The 20307-nt window shown below is 39.1% G+C and overlaps 1 protein-coding gene across 1 annotated transcript in view; it reads left to right on the top strand.

Moving 5' to 3' along the window:
• The first annotated feature begins 12694 nt into the window (after nt 1-12694).
• Nucleotides 12695-20307, top strand: part of LOC126191132 (neuroguidin-A) — a 60926-nt gene continuing 53313 nt past the window's right edge. Inside the window, 2 exon segments of the mRNA XM_049931882.1 lie at nt 12695-12803; nt 13081-13221. Coding sequence (XP_049787839.1) covers nt 12795-12803; nt 13081-13221 — 150 coding nt within the window. The 5' untranslated portion in view covers nt 12695-12794.

A 20307-nucleotide genomic window follows, 5' to 3' on the forward strand; every position in this document is an offset into this window, starting at 1 on the left:
CACAAATACGGTTAAGGTACATGAACCATGAATTTTTACTTTCAAAATCTTTTCTTAAAGAATTTACTTTATTTACTAACGATTCACCAAGAACATTAACACATTTAATCACACTAGGTGTCCGCAGCTCTTGGTCATGCAGTAGCACTCTCGCTTCCCACGCCCGGGTTCCCGGGTTCGATTCCCGGCGGGGTCAGGGATTTTCTCTGCCTCGTGATGACTGGGTGTTGTGTGATGTCCTTAGGTTAGTTAGGTTTAAGTAGTTCTAAGTTCTAGGGGACTGATCAACTGATGACCATAGATGTTAAGTCCCATAGTGCTCAGAGCCATTTGAATCACACTAGGTGAGCATGGAAATAGTTGCCAGGAAGTAACTGATGGAAAATAAAATGACCTTTAACAAATGTGAATTTTATTCCTAAAAGCCTTTTCAAAACAGATTTAAAATTACAATCAGAAAGCACCCTCTAAATATCAATTATTCAGAGGCAGAATAACAATTTTTTTTTTTACAGGTGGAGCCTTCAGGCTGAGAAGCTTCCGCTCCCTTTCAACGTGGCCATAGTCACGACCGCCCACAACGACCTCTGAAAAACTACATTGGTGCAAATCTGCAACACACCAGATTACTTTAAACTAAAAATTTTAACAACTCACACAAACGCATTAACTATGCACCCTGTAACAGGGATGGAAATGATACAAACACTCACACTAAGAAATTATTTGCCACCAAAAGTGTAATTTGTTTTTACAAGGGCTATTATGGTAGAAGGGTGGCAACTTTATAAAAATGACTATTTAAATAAAACCCATGAAATTCAGACTTACATAAAATGTACAACATGCTCTACATTACACATATACCGTCTCGCAAGATGATAGGCAAGATAAAAACATATTTCAGGAATTCGGCCTTTACCTTAATTCTATAAATTCGTTAACTAAAAGGGATTAATTAGGGGAGAATTAATATAGCTTCCACCCCAATGTATGCTTTGCTTATCAAACTCCGTGCTGAGCCATGGTAAAATTTCCTTAATCCCTCTACAAATTCGCAGCTATTAACGTACGGCACACCGACAGACAGACAGACAGCCACTAACTGCCTAACCATTGTGGACGAGAGACAGACGAGCAAGCTGGGGACGAGACACTGACCAAGAACACAAGTAGAATTTAACAAGTAACTGAAACAACATATCACTAATCACTTAACTTCTAATAACTGCGATTTCTGGCAAAGACCTGGCGCAGCACCCCCAACACGCTCTCCCGAACCGACCGCTGCCAGCCGCTTCAATGGACGCAGGAAGGCTCGCCGATCTCCCGCCTCACGGCGTCGCAGCTCGCCCGGGCCAGACCAATGTCGTGGGTTGACTCCTGTTGCTCTCGTGTTGGCCGCGAAGCCACTACACCTCGCTATACGGCGCGCCCACTGGATTCACGTGGCGACCTCACATGCGCCGACGCTGCAGGCGGACAAGTCATCTTTTTCCCCAGTGCACGACCCACCAACCGATCGATCCAACCGTCAATGCGCATTGCCTGAGCAAACTCGAGCAGACTGGCGTCCTAACACATACTAGCACTCTGGACGACCGACAGACACTAACCGCCTCACCAGGCGCAGACGAGAGACAGACCCAGACTAACTTGGCTGACCAACTGATCAGACTCGCCCAGACTGACAGACTGCCCTGGCTGACCAACTGCCTCCGACTGACTGACCCTTTCACACCAGAGGGAGACACCAAACTGCGATTGCAACAATGGCGTCACCGCCAGAAACGAAGGGCGACTGCTTTACATTACGTGCTGTAGCGCGCTCTTCAAAAGAGGAAATTTTACCATGGCTCAGCACGGAGTTTGATAAGCAAAGCATACATTGGGGTGGAAGCTATACTAATTCTCCCCTAATTAATCCCTTTTACAATGCAATCTGACATTTTCACGTGATTCCACTGTGAGGCCCAACTCTATTCAAATGAAATAACTACGATTGGGTATACCACAAACACTGGTTCACCTGAGAACAGGGAGCTGTGAATATCATTTAACAGCCCTATGCCTTTGTAGTGATGATTTACCCTTTCACCTTGATTAAGCAGCGGCGTGAAACAGTGTGCGGTGGGCGAGGAGCAGTGCACTGTGGCAGCTGTATGTTGTGACGCATCCAGGAAAATACGCAAACTATGCGGCCTGGCGTTCTCATTATCAGAACTCAGGAAACTTCCCTATCAGAACCCTGAAATCCTGGCGTATTTCAGTGTGAGTTGCTTCCCTTCACTGATATGGGCAAACCCATTTGATACATAGGAACGACAATGCGTGCTGGAATTGTCAATCGTCAGACTACCAGTTCAGGGTGAATAATTTCACCCTCGTGACACACAATATATCAGAGATGATACGCAGTTCCACTGTCAGTACAGTTGGAAACTGACATTGACTCATAGTCCACCACAAGATACAGACCACAAGTCTTATGCACTAGGGAAAGACCTGTAGTTCTCCACCAGGGGAGAACCAGAACATGATGAAGGCAAAGAATCGCAACCGCTTTCCACCAAGCATCGGTAAGGGAGCCGAATTACAGAAACGAAACCGCCTCCGCATTGCACATACCAATCAAACTACCCTCCACTCATTGAATCTCCTCTCTTGACTGTTCTGTTGGCCTGGTAGCCAATCCAGACAGAGCACCAGGGTTCACACGCTGGGGGAGCAAGCCTCTACTTTGCATATCCTGAGAGGAGCCAATCAGTAACTGAAAATCTGTCTTTCCTGTAAAAAGAAGATTTTAGACTACGGAGGCATTGTTCTCAAGATGCACAGGAGCATTTATGGAGTGATCTAATCTTTCTGGGTCAACCATTTCCAGTTTCTGAAATAAAGCTGTGAAGCTTCCCAGATAGTCATGAAATATATGTTTTTGCCGCTCGCTGAGAGACTTCCTGTCATGGGCGGGGGGGTGGGGGGGGGGGGAGTTTACAGTCCTGCCTCCACTAAACACATACACGAGAAGCTCTGTCTGTATTGTCACAGCTTCAAACATGAGAATGCACAGAGTTTTATGACATCCCTTTACAGCAGTCATTCTTAAATGGCTTCCTCCACCCCCTTTCAGCCACCCAGCCACCTTTGCGACGGACTGTCGCCTGGCCCAGGTAAAATGTTTTATGAACTGACGCCCTTTTGTCCGACCCTAAGCGGAAGGAGGAAGAACTTTTGCCAGAAGTCCCTCTACAGGTAAGATCTACTGAGTGCTGCTTCCCAAAATCACTCACACCGCCAGGTCGCTGCATTCAGCACATCGCTCCCTATTCATCTCTCTTCATGTTCTCCATCACTTCCACTATGGCCCCTCAGGTACAAGTTCTCTACAGACTACACAGGCGGTTATAAGAACACACTGTCCACAATTTCCCAATGTAGAAAAAGTCATAAACCACACATAGCAAATGTAGTATTCGAGAACACCAAGATCATGACGTAAAATATGTATGTTAATCTGAATGAGAACGTTATTAAAGTGAGAGAGTGGCGAGTTCACTCCTTAGTTTAACTGTGGCAACCTTCCATTGCTGTAACGAGTTTGAGTTTGCTGTACCCCATAGGCGTAGTCTATTGGAAACATAAAATCTCCACTTTTTAAGTTTTTCTCCTGAAACAACCGGATGCCCCACTTTCCGCTCATTTCCCTAGCTGACCAAGTCCCACACATACAGATCGTTTCACCTCTGGTAAAAAGTCATGGTGCACTATACAGTTAAAATGGAAGAACACTGTGAGAAGCACAAAACTGGCATTTGACCGCTCTTGTCAAACATTTATCGGTCTTGGCGATACAGAATGGTACCAATGGGACCACTGAACCTTAGTTTCAACGTTAACTCATGTTTCATCTCCTATTATGACCCATTTCTTCATCTTCACCTTCTTCAAAACGTCTATACGAGTTGCAAACCCTTGTTTTACTCATACTGGACCCACCAAAGGCGGCATTTAACGTCTAATCGGCGATACTACTAACAACAGACTAAATATCCAAGATGCCTAACCTTATATAATTCTTTTCAGACATGTTTACCAACACAACGACAAAAATGTCGTGCGAATCGGACTAATAAAATACGTCACCTTTATTAATTCCCCATTACTTCTGAACAGTTTTCACATATCTAAAATTGTTACGTTTCAACACAGCCCCTGCAAAGAAAACTTCTACCCCTTAGCAGGAAAACCACATATGTGTAAGCCTTAAATTGTACAGTATAATTGCAATATATGGTATTCAAAATCCTATTGGAATATATCCATCTGTTTAGCAGGAGGTACTAGGTAAACATACATACAGATGAATAGGCATTCAATTCTATATTTGTAATAGATATAGGGAACCTGCCTTATGCCTTATGCTACTTCGTTAATTTAATTTATTCTGTAATATTGTGTTTTGGAAGAGACCAAACATCTTCTGTATATTCCAGCAATGTTGAGCTGTTTATCTAAAAATAAATGCTGCCCATGGTATCAGCACACTGTGTAGCCACTGATTTAAAACATGCACCATGGGAGGATCAGTACAACATTATGAAATACCATGTAGAAGCACCTTGTGACATAACTGGATAGTCAGAGTGGGGACTCACTCACTCAGACTATACCAGGTCTGCTGCATTGGTCCATATATACCTTACAATAATCGGAATAAAAATACATTCATGGTTAAAACAGTTATTGTGAAGTTTTAAGTTAGAAATTGATTAGGTTTCTAAAAGGAGCTGCAGAACTTGAATTTACAATTTTTAAGATATTTTCAGAACAATAAACATGCTAAAATAACTCACTTATCATTTACAAAATATATGAATTACCTTTCCACAATAATGTTTGATTCAGAGAAGCTAATAGCTCCTTAAATGCAGGTTTGATTTTGATACTAACATGAATCCTGGATCTTTACACATAGCTTAACTAAAATTACAAGTAGGTTTCTCTGTAAGAATTTTGTTAGTACAAGTTTTAACAATTGTTTGTATTTGATATAATGTTTTCGAATAGAAACTATATTTCATCATAATTGTACTATATTTCATCATTGTTATGTTCTAGGAACCTTAATTTAATTAATTCTGTCAACTAATGTCATTAAAACAAGTGCACATTTAGTTACATAGCTTTACATATTCATCACAAAATAGTATCCTGTACTGCAATATGGTCTATATCACACTCTTCTGTAAGTGTCGACCCATTTTGTTATTTTACACCCTAACCCCTTCGCCATGCACACACATAAGAACTATGGGCCAAACTTTGCTGTAGTATGCATGCACCAGAGCAGGAGCATACTATACTCTGATTTAGACATCTACATCTGCTTGTGTCTAGTTGGTGGGGAGTGTTATCAACCAAGTATATAACACAAGCATATAAAGCAAAGAACAGTTTAAACAAATGTATACTCATTGTCTTTACATAAGTTTTTAAATATTACTTCATTTTACAAATGTGTTTTCTCCATGTCCTTTCTCTTCTCCATAGAATCATTAGTACTCAACGTTCATCAGTAGGCATCTTACTTCTCATTGAGTCAAAACACAGCTGTAGATAATTTATAATGATTTTTTACATGATCGCTGCATGAATAAAACCTTACAAGTTTGAGTAGCATACAATTAAAATCTGTAGTCTCAGACAAGCTTACTGTCTACTAATACTGACATAAGACAAATGGTATCATATGTACATTCTTAACAACTAGATTATTTGTTCTAGCAATGGGGATTCATATGGGTATTTGTAAATAAAGTTTACAAAATTAGTTAATCATTAAATGTAATACTAACTACATACAATTCTGGTGTTTTGTCAACTTATCCACTAGTAAGTACTGTGTGGGTAAACTTATATTAGAATTTTCCATTTAATCTGAATTTCATATCTATTACATGGTAACATTTTCCACATCATAACCATCATTAGGAAAATCTTGTATTCGTATTTTTAATAACCATTTCATCATCTTGAAAAGGTGTAAATTGCATTTACCCTTAATGACATTTACTGAACTTCAGCGTTATGCAATATTTTCCAAAATTGTATTTTATAGAAATAAGTATTAATGTATAAGTTCCTCTGTATATCTTCACAAGTGTAAAAAAAATGTTTGATCCAAGCCTAAAATTTTTTTAGATTTATTTCATTTTTTTCACATTGGAATTAGCGAGGGTGGGGAGAATTTATTTGGAGATCGATGTAGTTCACATCAAGACTGACATATAATAACTTGACAATAATTAATAACATGAGTAATGGTGAATCTTTATGATAATGTAAACCTTTCTGTTTTGCAAAATAAGTGAATCGTTGTTCATATGGAGGCACATTAGTGGAACCGTCGGACCCGAACGTGAACCCATCACCCACACAGAGGAGAGTTTTGATGAACAGGTTGGTGGACCAGTCAGTCTATGTTTGGGAGTGTTTACTAGCAGACCTTGGTGCACCCTGTCTCAGTGGATACTTGTCTTGTTTCAAGTAAGTACATTTCCTGACTTAAAATATGTGATGTAGTTGAGCGACACACTGCAGGTGAGTGAACAATATATCTGTAATGTATGGTTTATTTTTAACACAATCACTTATTTGTATTACATGATCATAACTGGTTTCATCCCATAATGGGCATATTCAGATGCTGCATAAGTCATTTGGACAACAAAGTTCATTGTTGAATTTTGTCCACACATGATCATTTGTCCCACATGCCACACATAGCATATGGAGATGGCCATTGTGGGCCAAAACCAGTTATGATTGTATTGTAAAAAAAGGTAATTTTAAAATAACACATCTCCTTAAGGGGACATTGTACGTGAAATTCGTTGAAATTTGACATTCTCTGTTTTCTACTGTAGGTTAGTTAGGTACCTGTTCTTTTGAAAATGATGATGATGTTTGGATTATGGGGCGCTCAACTGCGCGTATATCAGCGCCTGTGCAAATGCCCAACTCTTTCTCAGTCCAGTTCTGCCACTTGCATGAATGATGATGAAAGGGGACAACACAAACACCCAATCATCTCGGGGCAGGTGAAAATACCTGATCCCGCCCAGAATCGAACCAGGGACCATGTGCTCGGGAAGCGAGAACGTGACTGCGATACCACGAGCTGCAGACTCTTTTGAAAATCACTCCACAATTTTGTTTTGTTGTCAGCTGTGACGAGATTAGTTACAAACGCTAGACGATCTATAATCTGCTGTCCTCATTCGTCGCATCGACGATTTGGCACTTCAAGAATCGTTTCCTTTGCACCCAGTGAGTGCACTTGGTGCACATTACTCATTATTCCTTCGTTATTGAGGCAGTTTCTTTTAGTGCTCGATAAATTCCTCAGTGATATTATCTCCACAGAGGAAACAAATATTTTGGGGGTCCATGGATCCTCTTGATAACACTGAAGACGATAGTTCAGGAACTGTATTGCCTCCACGACATACAGTCGCCGCAACGTTACTTTCAGTACCTCTTCCTGCACGCATCATGCACAATAACTTCATCTAACGCTTGTTGACTCTTCTTAAGGCCATGCTGCACACTCTGTTCAATTAGCGAAATTACACTATGTGATCAAAAGTATCCGGATACCACCAAAAACATTCGTTTTCCATATTAGATGCATTGTGCTGCCACCTGATGCCAGGTACTCCCTATCAGAGACCTCAGTAGTCATTAGACATCGTGAGTGAGCAGAATGGGTCGCTCTGCAGAACTCACAGACTTCGAACACTGTCAGGTGATTGGGTGTCACTTGTGTCATAAGTCTGTACGCGAGATTTCCACACTCCTAAACATCCCTAGGTCCACTGTCTCCGATGTGATAGTGAAGTGGAAACGTAAAGGGACACGTACAGCACAAAAGCGTACAGGCCGACCTCGTCTGTTGACTACTAGAGACCGCTGACAGTTGATGAGGGTCGTAATGTGTAATAGGCAGACATCTGTCAAGACCATCACACAGGAATTTCAAACTGCATCAGGATCCACAGCAAGGACTGTGAGAGTTAGGGGGGATGTGAGAAAACTTGGATTTCCTGCTCTAGCGGCTGCTCACACACACATCACGTCGGTAAATGCCAAATGACGCTTCGCTTGGTGTAAGGAGCGTAAACATTGGACGATTGAACAGCGGAAAAACGTTGTGTGGAGTGACGAATCACGGTACACAATGTGGAGATATGATGGTGGGGTGTGGGTATGACGGATACCTGGTGAACGTCATCTGCCAGCGTGTGTAGTGCCAACAGTAAAATTCGGAGGCGTTGATGTTATGATGTGGTCGTGATTTTTGCGGAGGGGGTTGCACCCATTGTTGTTTTGCGTGACACTGTCACAGCACAGGCCTACATTGATGTTTTAAGCACTGTTGAAGAGCAATTCGGGGATGGCGATTGCTATTTCAACACGATCGAGCCCCTGGTCATAATGCACGGCCTGTGGTGGAGTGGTTACACGACAATAACATCCCTCTAATGGACTGGTCTGCACCGAGTCCTGACCTGACTCCTATAGAACACCTTTGGAACGCCGACTTCCTGCCAGGCCTCACCGACCGACATCGATTCCTCTCCTCAGTGCAGCACTACATCAACAATGGGCTGCCATTCCCCAAGAAACCTTCCAGCAACTGGCTGAACGCATGTCTTTGAAAGTGGAAGTTGTCATCAAGGCTAAGGGCTGGCCAACACCATACTGAATTCCAGCCTTACCGATGGAGGGCGCCACGAACTTTTAATTCATTTTCAGCCAGGTGTCCGGATATTTTTGATCTCATTTGTTAGGTCATTTCACATTTTTCACCACTGTTACATGATCTCCCTTCAGTGCTCTTCAGCAAAGAAAACAAACACCTGACGCAATCGATATTTTACAAAACTCGCTGAGGAACTTACAGCGCTCAGAACTGAATGCCACTAAAAGTTGAAGATGCAGGGAATGGGCAACAGAACTTTAATAAGGAACCTTTTGTTGCAGTAGACAGGGCAGCATTACAACATTATAAAGAAGCGAAGATTTACTTTATTTGTTCAAACTTGTGTGGGTCCACAAAACTTACCAGTTTTTATAACATGCGTAATTCATGTAAACATACAATACATACTTGAAACACCATGCTAAGCATTTTACTTTTGTTGAATGCCCACAATTTCTTATTAGATGTGTTTAGGCTCATTTCTTCAAATAATTCACTTATCTGACATTTTATTATTGTACTACTTCAAGAGAACTACTAGGTATGGAGACTTAATTTTCTGCTTAAATGAAAGTCAATAAAATTTTCTACAACCTCAGTTCTCCTGACGTTTCTCGCAGGATGAACGGGTATGACGATACTCGGCCAGAAACAAGAGCAAAACTTAAATATTTTGGTAAAAAATAGCCGATATTCTCAGAAATTACAGAGTTGCAGTTGGACTTAAAATGTTGCATATTTAGTGAACATTAGAAATCGCAATAACGATTAATATATTAAAATGCATTGTTTATGAGTAATAAAGCAACAACTGAAAAAGACCAAAAATTTTGCAGTTTCTCATGTGTTACTTAGGAAGCACACGTTTTTCTAAGTTGCATATGTGGATTACCTTACTGTAACTGATCCTAATAACATATCAAAAAATCAGAACTACATCATTCTTTGCTAATTGAGCCTTTTTTGCCTATGTTTTGTCTGGCCTATCACAGCAGCTCCAAATTCCGATTACAAATATGTCCTTCTAGACATTATTGTTACATTTACCTTATTACTTTTCGGAAAATTGCTGTATGGCAACAAAATTGTTTGTTATATTATCAGACAATACAACCCTCGACATCTTTTATACATCAGTAATAGTTTTCATTTTTGATTACAGAATGAACATCTCCCAGTTCGCTCACAAACATTAATCTGTTCAGATAGTTCAGGTTTGCTGCAAAAATTGCTCAGTTGGTGTAAAATACTAGTCAACAATATCACTTCATCTCAGGCATTTTCCAAAAACCACTTTTGTATAACTTTTCTATACCTCAAGATGTGTTCTGTCACGAATTCACCAATTGTTGTTAGTGTGCAGTACAGACCTTCATCTTATTACCAGGTAAAATAATTTACTACGTGATGTAACTGATCATCACATACCACATTACACAGTAAAATTCCCTAGCACACAGCAATCTAATCACCATCATCATCTCCAAAATACTATAACATATACTGTATCTCATCATATTGTGAAGAAATTCGCTACATATCATCACAGCATATACATAATTCTACCTCACCTTACTGTCACAATACTCATAATCAACTTCTGATATATAATCAAAAATGCACAACTTACTTCAAATGGCTCTGAGCACTATGGCACTTAACTTCCGAGGTCATCAGTCCCCTAGAACTTAGAACCACTTAAACCTAACTAACCTAAGAACAACACACACATCCAAGCCCGAGGCAGGATTCGAACAGGCAACCATAGTGGTCGCGCGGTTCCAGACTGCAGTGCCTAGAACCACTCAGCCACTCCAGCTGGCGCACTACTTACTGTCTCCTTATTATAACATATTCTGACCACAGTGTATCAACTCTCAAATCATTGTCATGCAGCACATGTTCAATACTGTCAAAAATGACAAAACATATTTGATGTACTTCCAACATTATTCCAGTTCACACTTAACTTAATCATATATAACGTATTTCTCACCTGTTACAGCTTTCCAATATTACATATGTTGTCTAAAAAAAATATTTTCACCCTAATCATCACTCATAATAAAAAGTACTTGAGATAATAGACACATTTTCTTTTGGTTTGAAATTTTCAGTGTAGTATTCACTTCTCATAACAAATTTTTATAAATCCACTCAATACAATAGTTATATTCAATCTTTAAAATGACAACAGTAAACTAACATCTTTCTTTACTTTAGATTTACAAATAAAGTAGAAATGTTTCCTAAGGTATTGTGAGATATGAACATCCTCCCCCTCTACACCATGGAAATTGCTTTATAGACATATGGTACATCAGGTACCGTTACAGGTAATATAATATTATGAGACAGAGTTTGAATTGTCAACTACACACTAACAATAGAAACTATTTGGGGTAACTATCATTTCAACACACCACAGATTCGGAGTGCTGACTTCAAGCTAGCTGTATGTCCAACAAGACAATTTTATCATACACGTATTATTTAACTGGAATTACAGCTAATGAACAGAAGAGTCACATGAGGTAACATTATGCTCATATATGAACTATGGTAAGTAAACAGTCACATTTATCGAACCATAATTTGTATTAGGGTGTTCAGTAAATAATGATCCCGTCTATTTATAGGCATTAACTCTATATATGAAAATTTCCTGCCAGGTGCTTCAGATTTGATATTTCTTCTGCACATGTGCAAAGTTTCGATTAATTCGTATCTGCAGTGAACAATCAAAATGGCGTCTATGTAAGTCAGTCATTACAAGAAACATCCAGAAATTAAATTCGTGGTTGAGGAAATGAGTCTGTCGCAACAAAAAACGTCTTGCTATCCTACCCACTCGTATAGTAAATGGTTGTGAAAACACACTTGACCTCTTAACAACAAATAACCTTGGGCTAATTAAGGGCATCAAAACAGACACTGAGATTAGTGAACATGGGGTTGTCGTAGCGAGACTGAATATTGTAACTCCAAAATCCTTAAAAAATAAACGAAAAATGTACCTATTCAAAAAAGCAGATAAAAATTCGCTGAACACCTTCCTGAGAGACGATGTTCGCTCCTCCTAAATTAACAATGTACCTGTAAGCGTAGGCCGGATGTACTTGAATTCGAAGAAATAGTACCGACAGAAATCGAGGGACTTATACCAAATAAATTTACAAATGACGGAGCTGATACACAAAACAGGCCAAAAGGCTGATGCAGAAACAACGAAAAAAGCATGCAAAATTTAAGCTAACGGGAAATCTCCAAGATTGGTGATTTTTTACAGAAACTCGAAATTTAGTGCGAACTTCAAAGCGAGGTGCTTCTAATGATTCCCACAACGAAACATTGTCTCGAAGCCTGGCAGGATCTCCAAAGAGATCTTCGAACAAGCAACGTGAAATAGTAATTAGACAGTAGATTACTATCTCACAGGAAATGAGTAGCTATCCAAACATATTGCTTTATGTTTTCTACAATTTCCTAGGCCTCTCCCGACGAACGGGTGTACTGGTCGTTGAGTATCGCTTCCTGCTTTTTTTTTTGCCAAGCTCACTTGTGAACTAATTCTCTGCCTTTAACAATCTTTACATCGTAAGAAGCTTGAATTAGGGCATATACGGGTGCTCCTGTAAAATATTACTACCTATAATCGGTGTTTATATAGGTGATGTTGGCCTTCTTAATTGGTTGTAAGCATGTGTTTGCCGATTTAAAAAAACCGCGTTTCGCAGCTGAGAGCATATGCATGTCATGATATAATCTTTGTATTTGTTTTGGAAGTCAGTTGAATGCTGTAAAAGAAAATTTACTGTTCTTACCTTCACTTTCCAATGATTAAAAAGTAAATAAATGTATTTATGTTTTTCCGTATGTGAACCACTGTCCACTAACATTTTTTTAAAAAAGGGAATTTCTTTTGACTAATGTAAAAAACACACTTGGTAGAATCTGTTCCCACGTGCGGGAGATTAAGGCTGTATTTGTCATTGTCATGTAATTTTGATCGACTCGTTAGTTTACAAACATGGTTCAGGTATGGGTTTTAATAAACTACTTCAGTTTGAAGTTTCTGAACACCTGATTTGTTTCCTGAATGAGAGGAATGCTGTAATTTTTTAGTAGTGTTTCTGCCATGTTAGTAAAATGGCAGGTTTTTTAACATGAAATAAACAACAAAATGACATGTGTACATTATAGTGCCTGGAAAAATACGTGTGCATGCATGGCTTATTTCGCCCAGTTATATTATCTTGAAGGAGAAGGCTTGTGTAACCGGTGTTTTAATACAATTGAAACATTTTCATGTTTAGGCAACAGATGACATCGTACCCCAGGATTTGCCGCAGGCATTTCAGTTATTGAAGGAAATGAATGAAAATGTGCAGCAAGTTGCAAAACTTGTTGACAATATGCTAGACAGAGTAAAGAGGGGAGAAATGTCAACGGATAAGGTAAGCTCTAATCCAGATCACAGTAAATTCCCACTTGTTTACGATAGCCGTTTACCGGCGTACGGTGTGTGTGTGTGTGCGTGTGTAATAATAAATATGCCCGAAAGTAGCATTTACAAGCCTTGCGTTGTACAGAAATTTAATGTGAGCCTTGAGGAGTGCACTTTAGTTATATTTCATTCCATTCGCGGCGATATGTTTACTGTGGAACGTAATTTCTTTATGATTAGGATACTTCTTGGAGACTTTATAACAATGCCAAGAAATCGTTAGATAGGTTGGTTAATCTACAGATAACTGCCTGGTAGTGATAAGAATAGTTTGTAGATTGTGACCAAAACATTATACTTGAGGTTAATTAGCGTCGGTACAAATTCCCAATCCTAAGGAGACATTGTAATCACAAAATATGGCTGTTTTATGGGCAGCTGCGTCTGTAGAGACTAGTGTGTTGTAAAATACCATGGATTTGTTTCACATTTCGTGATTTATGCCAGACACATCACGGTTTTTCTACAGTAAATGATACAATTCGGCGCTAACGTCTCTAATATGTAACCGGTATTCCGATGCGTGAAAGCGTAAGGGCGATAAAGAAGAAATATCTAACAGGCGCTACTAAAACACTGTGCTAGTAAATTAGTGTATTGTATGAACTACCCCAAACTGTTTTGGCTTGCCTGGTTCAGAAGTTAGAATCTGGACAGTTTAATGTCGTTAATGGAACAGTGGATGAGCTACAAGAGAGCAGTTACACGAAAACCTAATACAAATGAGATTGCTAGCTTGTATTCTGAAAAATTTTGATAGGCTGTCAAATATAATATAAGTGATAATTTGAAAGCTATTGTTTTTAGATTGTATTCTACCTCATTATTTCAAATATGAACAAAGTTAGACTTTCTGACAAGAAGGCTGCCTGCTTGTATTAGATTTTGTTGGTTTCTGTAAACTTTCGCTGCCGCCAGCTTCTCAACTTCCATCGACACCAAGAGCCCTTAAAATATCTGAATACAGAATTGAAAATGGCCCTTGTTATGTATGAGCTTCTCTAAGAAGGCCGTGGACAATCATTGGTATAAAGTAAAGAAAATATTTAATTTTCATTGTTTTTCGCTTATATTGGTTAAGAGGAATGCCACTACCCCAATATTATCAAGTGGAATACAGGGACATTCATATATTTCTGCTGCTTCTCATAGATGTCTGTCAGAATGCAAAACCCCTCCGTTATTCAGTTATGTGTCACCTGCATAACCCTGATTGTATTCATTCATTTTATGTTGCCCTCTTAGAAAGTGCATTCCTTGGTTTGCCATCTTCTGATAAAGCTAAAAAAATCTATTACTATTTGTAAAGTTTCAAGAACCAACATTAAATTATGAATGGGAATATACACAACCACTTATGTATTGCTCCTATGTGAGTCTGTAGGACAAGATCAGAAGATTAATTACAACATTCTTCCTTCACTCCATACATGAACATAGCAGGAAAAAGTCCAAATAGTGGATACAATGGGGCATATCCTCTGGAACACTGTTAAAAGTGGTTTGCAGAAAATGGATGATGATGATGATGATGAAGATTTAATTATAACACTTTCTTGATTATGTTATTAATGATGCAAGGGTTATATAATGGGCAGTCTATGAAAAAACAACTATTTTGGGACTTAAGTACAGATGTCTATCTTGCAAACAATGGAAAATCCAGGATGGAATGTAACATTATTATGAAAAGGGTAGTTGCTACTCATCATATAAGGGAGCTGCTGAGTCACAGATAGGCACAACAAAAAGACTGTCACAAAATGAGCTTTCGGCCAACAAGCCCTTGGTCGAAAACACACGCTTCTACACACGCATGCAAACGCATCTCACTCGCACATGAGCACAGTCTCTGGCAGCCAAAGCCAGTTTCTGGCTTCAGCTGTCAGAGACTGTCGTCGTGTGTGTGTGTGTGTGTGTGTGTGTGTGTGTGTGTGTGTGTGTGTGTCATCTTTCATAATGTCTGGCTTTCAGTAGCAGTTAATCTGATTGAGCCCTGCAAGCACAACTAAATCAAATATTCAGCTGATATTTGTTTTAATATTCTTTTTGCTTTCTTTTAATGTCTGGTCACTTTTTGAAAATGAAGACAGTGTCCAAAAAACAGCTGAATGTTGCCTTAAACCATTTCTTCCCCTTTATTCTCTCTTCATGGATTTCATTCCTAGGAAGTACACTACACATTCAATGTAGTGATGGGAGGGATATGTTGTCACATTTAAGTTAATTTTAGAGTCTCGGGTATCTCAGTTGAAAGTCATTTATCTACGTTCTATATTCCAATTAAACATACTAGATGTTTCATCAAGTCAAATGATACAGCCCAGACTCCATTTACTCGTAGTTCATTTTCGAGCACTACGTGCTATCTGTCTTTCTTGTTTTGTAGGTTACATTCAGCACTCTGTGAAGTGTTGCTGACTGCATGCTGGCAACACTGGCCCCCACCACTACAATCTGTAATCACTAAGTAATTTTGATTGCAGTATAGTCATATTCCAAAACTGAATATAACCTTCTAACTAATTTTCAGAATTCAATCCATTCACATTTATTTCCAGTCTCATTGTGGTTAGAATTGCAGTAACTTATATACCTCCAATGCCTTGTATTCCTCCAATTAAGAAAAGAGTATTCCAACCACAAACTCTCAGAATCAAGGAAGTCGTATATGTTTCTAATGCCTTACTAACATAGTTTACAGAAAATTGTCAACAATTTCAGCACTTGCCTAATCGCTCTTGCTTATAGGGACTTCAGGATGAAGGGATTTGTAATTGATACCATTTTGTTAAACTTCTGTTGGCATACAAAGTGCGAGTGGGGTGTGGAGGGTACAAGTTTTGCCCCACCCAGAGATTTCCAGTGTTGGCAATGAAGTGATGTGTAGGGGACAAGCTGTGCCTATCTTATTTAATGCAGACATTACACATGCTTGTGGTGTGCCTTTTGCCAAGTGTCAGCGTACAAAAGTAGAAAATGCACAGAAAAAATAATATTTATATGATTTGTGAAAGTGCAATATTGACATATTTGTCCTAATACTGATACTTATTTATTGCAATAAGTTGTTTGTCAGTTCTAGGAAGGTGTGTTCATCAACACTGGTAGTTATTTTCCTTACTTCATTCTCTTGGTTATTCCAACAATACTTTTCCATGGAGTTGTAGGTGGCTCCCAAGATGGATCTAAAATTGCTTCATTTTGAAAGAAACAAGTCTATGTGTGCAACATGGCAGTCACTACTATGTGGAATGTCTACTGCAATGCTACACATAATGTTATTAACTTGACATCTGCAACACTGGCAGTAATTGAACACAAACTCTAGCACCACAAAGTTTTGTAACTACTGTCGCATCAACAGAGTAGAATCTGTTATAGCTTAGCTTCCACTGATATCAGTACATGTTTATTTTCATAAATTTTAACAGAGTCATCACCCTTTTTATATGTCTGAATTTCTTGTCTCACCATCACCACCATTTGTTTGGGAATATTTATTGTGTATTTATATGGCACCCCATGAACCATGGACTTAGCTGTTGGTGGGGAAGCTTTCATGTTCCAGCAATACAGATAGCCGTACCATAGGCGCAACCACAAAGGAGGGGTACCTGTTGAGAGGCCAGACAAATATGTGGTACAGGAATAGAGGCAGCAGCCTTTTCAATATTTGCAGGGGCAACAGTCTGGATGATTGACTGATCTGACCTTGTGACATTAATCAAAATGGCCTTGCTGCACTGGTTTTGTGAATGGCTGAAAGCAATGGGAAACTACAGTCATAATTTTTCCCAAGGGCATGCAGCTTTCCTCTATGGTTAATTGATGATGATGTCCTCTTGTAAAATAGTCCCCCATTCGGAACTCCAGGCGGGGACTGCTCAGGAAGACGTCATTATCAGAAGAAACAAAACTGGCGTTCTGCAGATCAGGGAGTGGAATGGGCAGGTAGGTTAGAAAACTTAAAAAGAGAAATTGATTTAGTTAACGTTAGATATAGTGGGAATTCATGCAGTTCGGTGGCAGGAGGAACAAGGTCAGGTGAATACAGGATTATAAACACAAAATCTAATAGGGGTAATGCAGGAGTAGGTTTAATAATGAATTAAAAAAGTAGGAGTGCGGATAAGCTACTATGAACAGCATAGTGAATGCATTATTATAGCCAGAATAGACGTGAAGCCCACGCCTACCACAGTAGTACAAGTTTATATGCCAACTAGCTCCGCAGATGATGAAGATATTGAAGAAATGTATGGTGCAATAAAAGAAATTATTCAGATAGTGAAGTGAAGTGATAGTGAGTGATGGGAATTTGATAGTAGGAAAAAGGAAGAGAAGGAAAAGTAGTAGGTGAATATGGAATGGGGGTAAGGAATGAAAGAGGAAGCCACCTGGTTGAATTTTGCGCAGAGCATAACTTAATCATAGCTAACACTCGGTTTAAGAATCATGAAAGAAGGCTGTATACATGGAAAAGGCCTGGAGACACTGGAAGATAATGGTAAGACAGATATTTCAGAACCGGGTTTTAAACTGTAAGACATTCCAGGGGCAGATGTGGACTCTTACCAAAATTTATTGGTTATGAACTGTAGACTAATACTGAAGAAACAGCAAAAAGTTAGGAATCTAAGGAGATGGGTCCTGGATAAACTGAAAGAATCGGAGGTTGTAAAGAATTTCAGAGAGAGCATTAGCGAACAATTGACAAATACAGGGGGAAAGAAATACAGTAGAGAAAAATGGATAGCTTTGAGAAATGAAATAGTGAAGGCAGCAGAGGATCAAGTAGGTAAAAAGACGAGGGCTAGTAGAAATCATTGAGTAACAGGAGAGATATTGGATTTAATTGATGGAAGGGGAGAATATAAAAATACAGTAAATGAAGCAGGAGAAAAGGAATACATATGTCTCAAAATGAGATTGACAGGAAGTGCAAAATGATTAGAGGACAAATATAACCATGTAGAGCCATATATCACTAGGAGTAAGATAGCTACTGCCTACAGGAAAATTGAAGAGACCCTTGGAGAAAAGAGAACCACCTGTGTGAATATTAAGAGCGCATATGGAAAACCAGTCCTAAGCTAAGAAGGGAAAGCAGAAAGGTAGGAGTATATAGAGGGTCTATACAAGGGCTATGTACTTGAGGACAATATTATGGGAATGGAAGAGGACGTAGATGAAATTTAAATGGGAGATACAATACTGCATGAAGAATTTGAGAGAGCACTGAAAGACTTAAGTCAAAAAAGGCCCAGGGCGTAGACAGCATTTCATTAGAACTTCTGATAGCATAGGGACAGCTGTACATGACAAAACTGTACCACCTGGTGAGCAAGATGTGTAAGACAGGTGAAATACCCTCAGACTTCAAGATGAATACAATAATTCCAATCCCAAAGAAAGCAGGTGTCGACATTTGTGAAAATTACCGACCTATCAGTTTAATAAGTCAGGACTGCAAAATACTAACACGAATTCTTTACAGACAAATGGAAAAACTGGTAGAAGCTGATCTTGGGGAAGAAATTCGACTTGACGTATATAGCTCAAGTGAAGTCAATGATACCACAAACACACATGTAGCTCCAGAACCCCAGTACTGGAAATTTCACTTGGCCTGTATAGCTCAAAAGACATCCACAATATCGTGAACCCGCACACAGCTCTAAAATTCAGTACCATAAATTTCATTTGGCCCATATAGGTAAAGCAAAGTCCATGATACCACAAAACCACACACTGCTCGACAGTTCCAATATCTAACAGTTTGCCTGATGTATATAGCTAAAAGAAGTCCACAATACCACAAAACTAAAAGACTCTCAATGCTCAGTGCCATCCAAATAAAATAATAAGATGTCCATTGATCTTCTTCAGGCATTGGTCAGATAGCAGTAGTATTTTCCTCAATAAAAGCAGTTGTTGGGTGTCCTCCACAAAATTCATCACTAAGGAAAAAACTTCTCTCTTTTTGAATTCACTACTGATTGTAAGTTGTTGCTGTAAGGGACTTCTTCGCCAAATGCATTTCTAAACCGATTTTCACGTATCATTGTTTAGGCATAAACGATGATTTAAAATCATAGCTCAATAATGTGTTACACAAATTCATTTGTTGGTGCCCAAAGAATATTTAAATGATAACTTACAAACTATCTGTGGAATTTCAATCTTTGCTGCATTAGTCCATTGTGAAATCCAGCTGTTGCTTTAAATTTTGTTTTTCATAAAGGAAGTGTGAAATGTGACGGTTATGGAGTCAATCATTTTCGTTACACAAGCTATTGGACACATCTAGGTATTACAATTTAAGAACCACAAAAAAATATCATTAATTCAAGTCTGCAGGCAGTTACATATTTATATGTCTAGTTTGATTAGAATTAGTCAGTCAGTGCTTTACATCTACATCACTAGTCTGCGAACCACCAGGAAGTGCATGGCAGAGGGTACATCCCACTGCAACAGTTATTAGGGTTTCTTCCTGTTCCATTCACATATGGAGCCGAAGAAGAATAATTATTTGAATGCCTCTGTGCGTGCTGTAATTATTCTAATCTTGTCCTCACAATCCCTATGGGAGCAGTATGTAGGCGGTTGTAATATATTCCTACAGTCATCATTAAACCCGGTTCTTGAAAATATGTTTGCAGACTTTATTGGGGTACTTTACATCTATTTTCAAGAGTCTACCAGTTCAGTATCTTCAGCATCACTGTAACACACTCCCACGGGTCAAATAAACCTGTGACCATTTGTGCTGCACTTCTCTGTATACATTCAGTATCCCCTGTCAGTCCTATTTGATACAGGTCGACTCACTAGAGCAGTATTCTCTGCTGGTGGTAAGAAATCTCCACACTGATTGCACTTTCCTAGTGTTCTACCAATACACTGAAATCTACCACCTGCTTTACCCACGACTGAGCCTATGTGATCATTCCGTTTCATATCCTCACAAAGGTATTTGTAGGCATTAGCCAATTCCATCTGTGACTCATTGATATTGTAGTCATACGAC

This window comes from Schistocerca cancellata, chromosome 6, assembly GCF_023864275.1.
Source record: "Schistocerca cancellata isolate TAMUIC-IGC-003103 chromosome 6, iqSchCanc2.1, whole genome shotgun sequence".
Classification (NCBI taxonomy): Eukaryota; Metazoa; Arthropoda; class Insecta; order Orthoptera; family Acrididae; genus Schistocerca; species Schistocerca cancellata.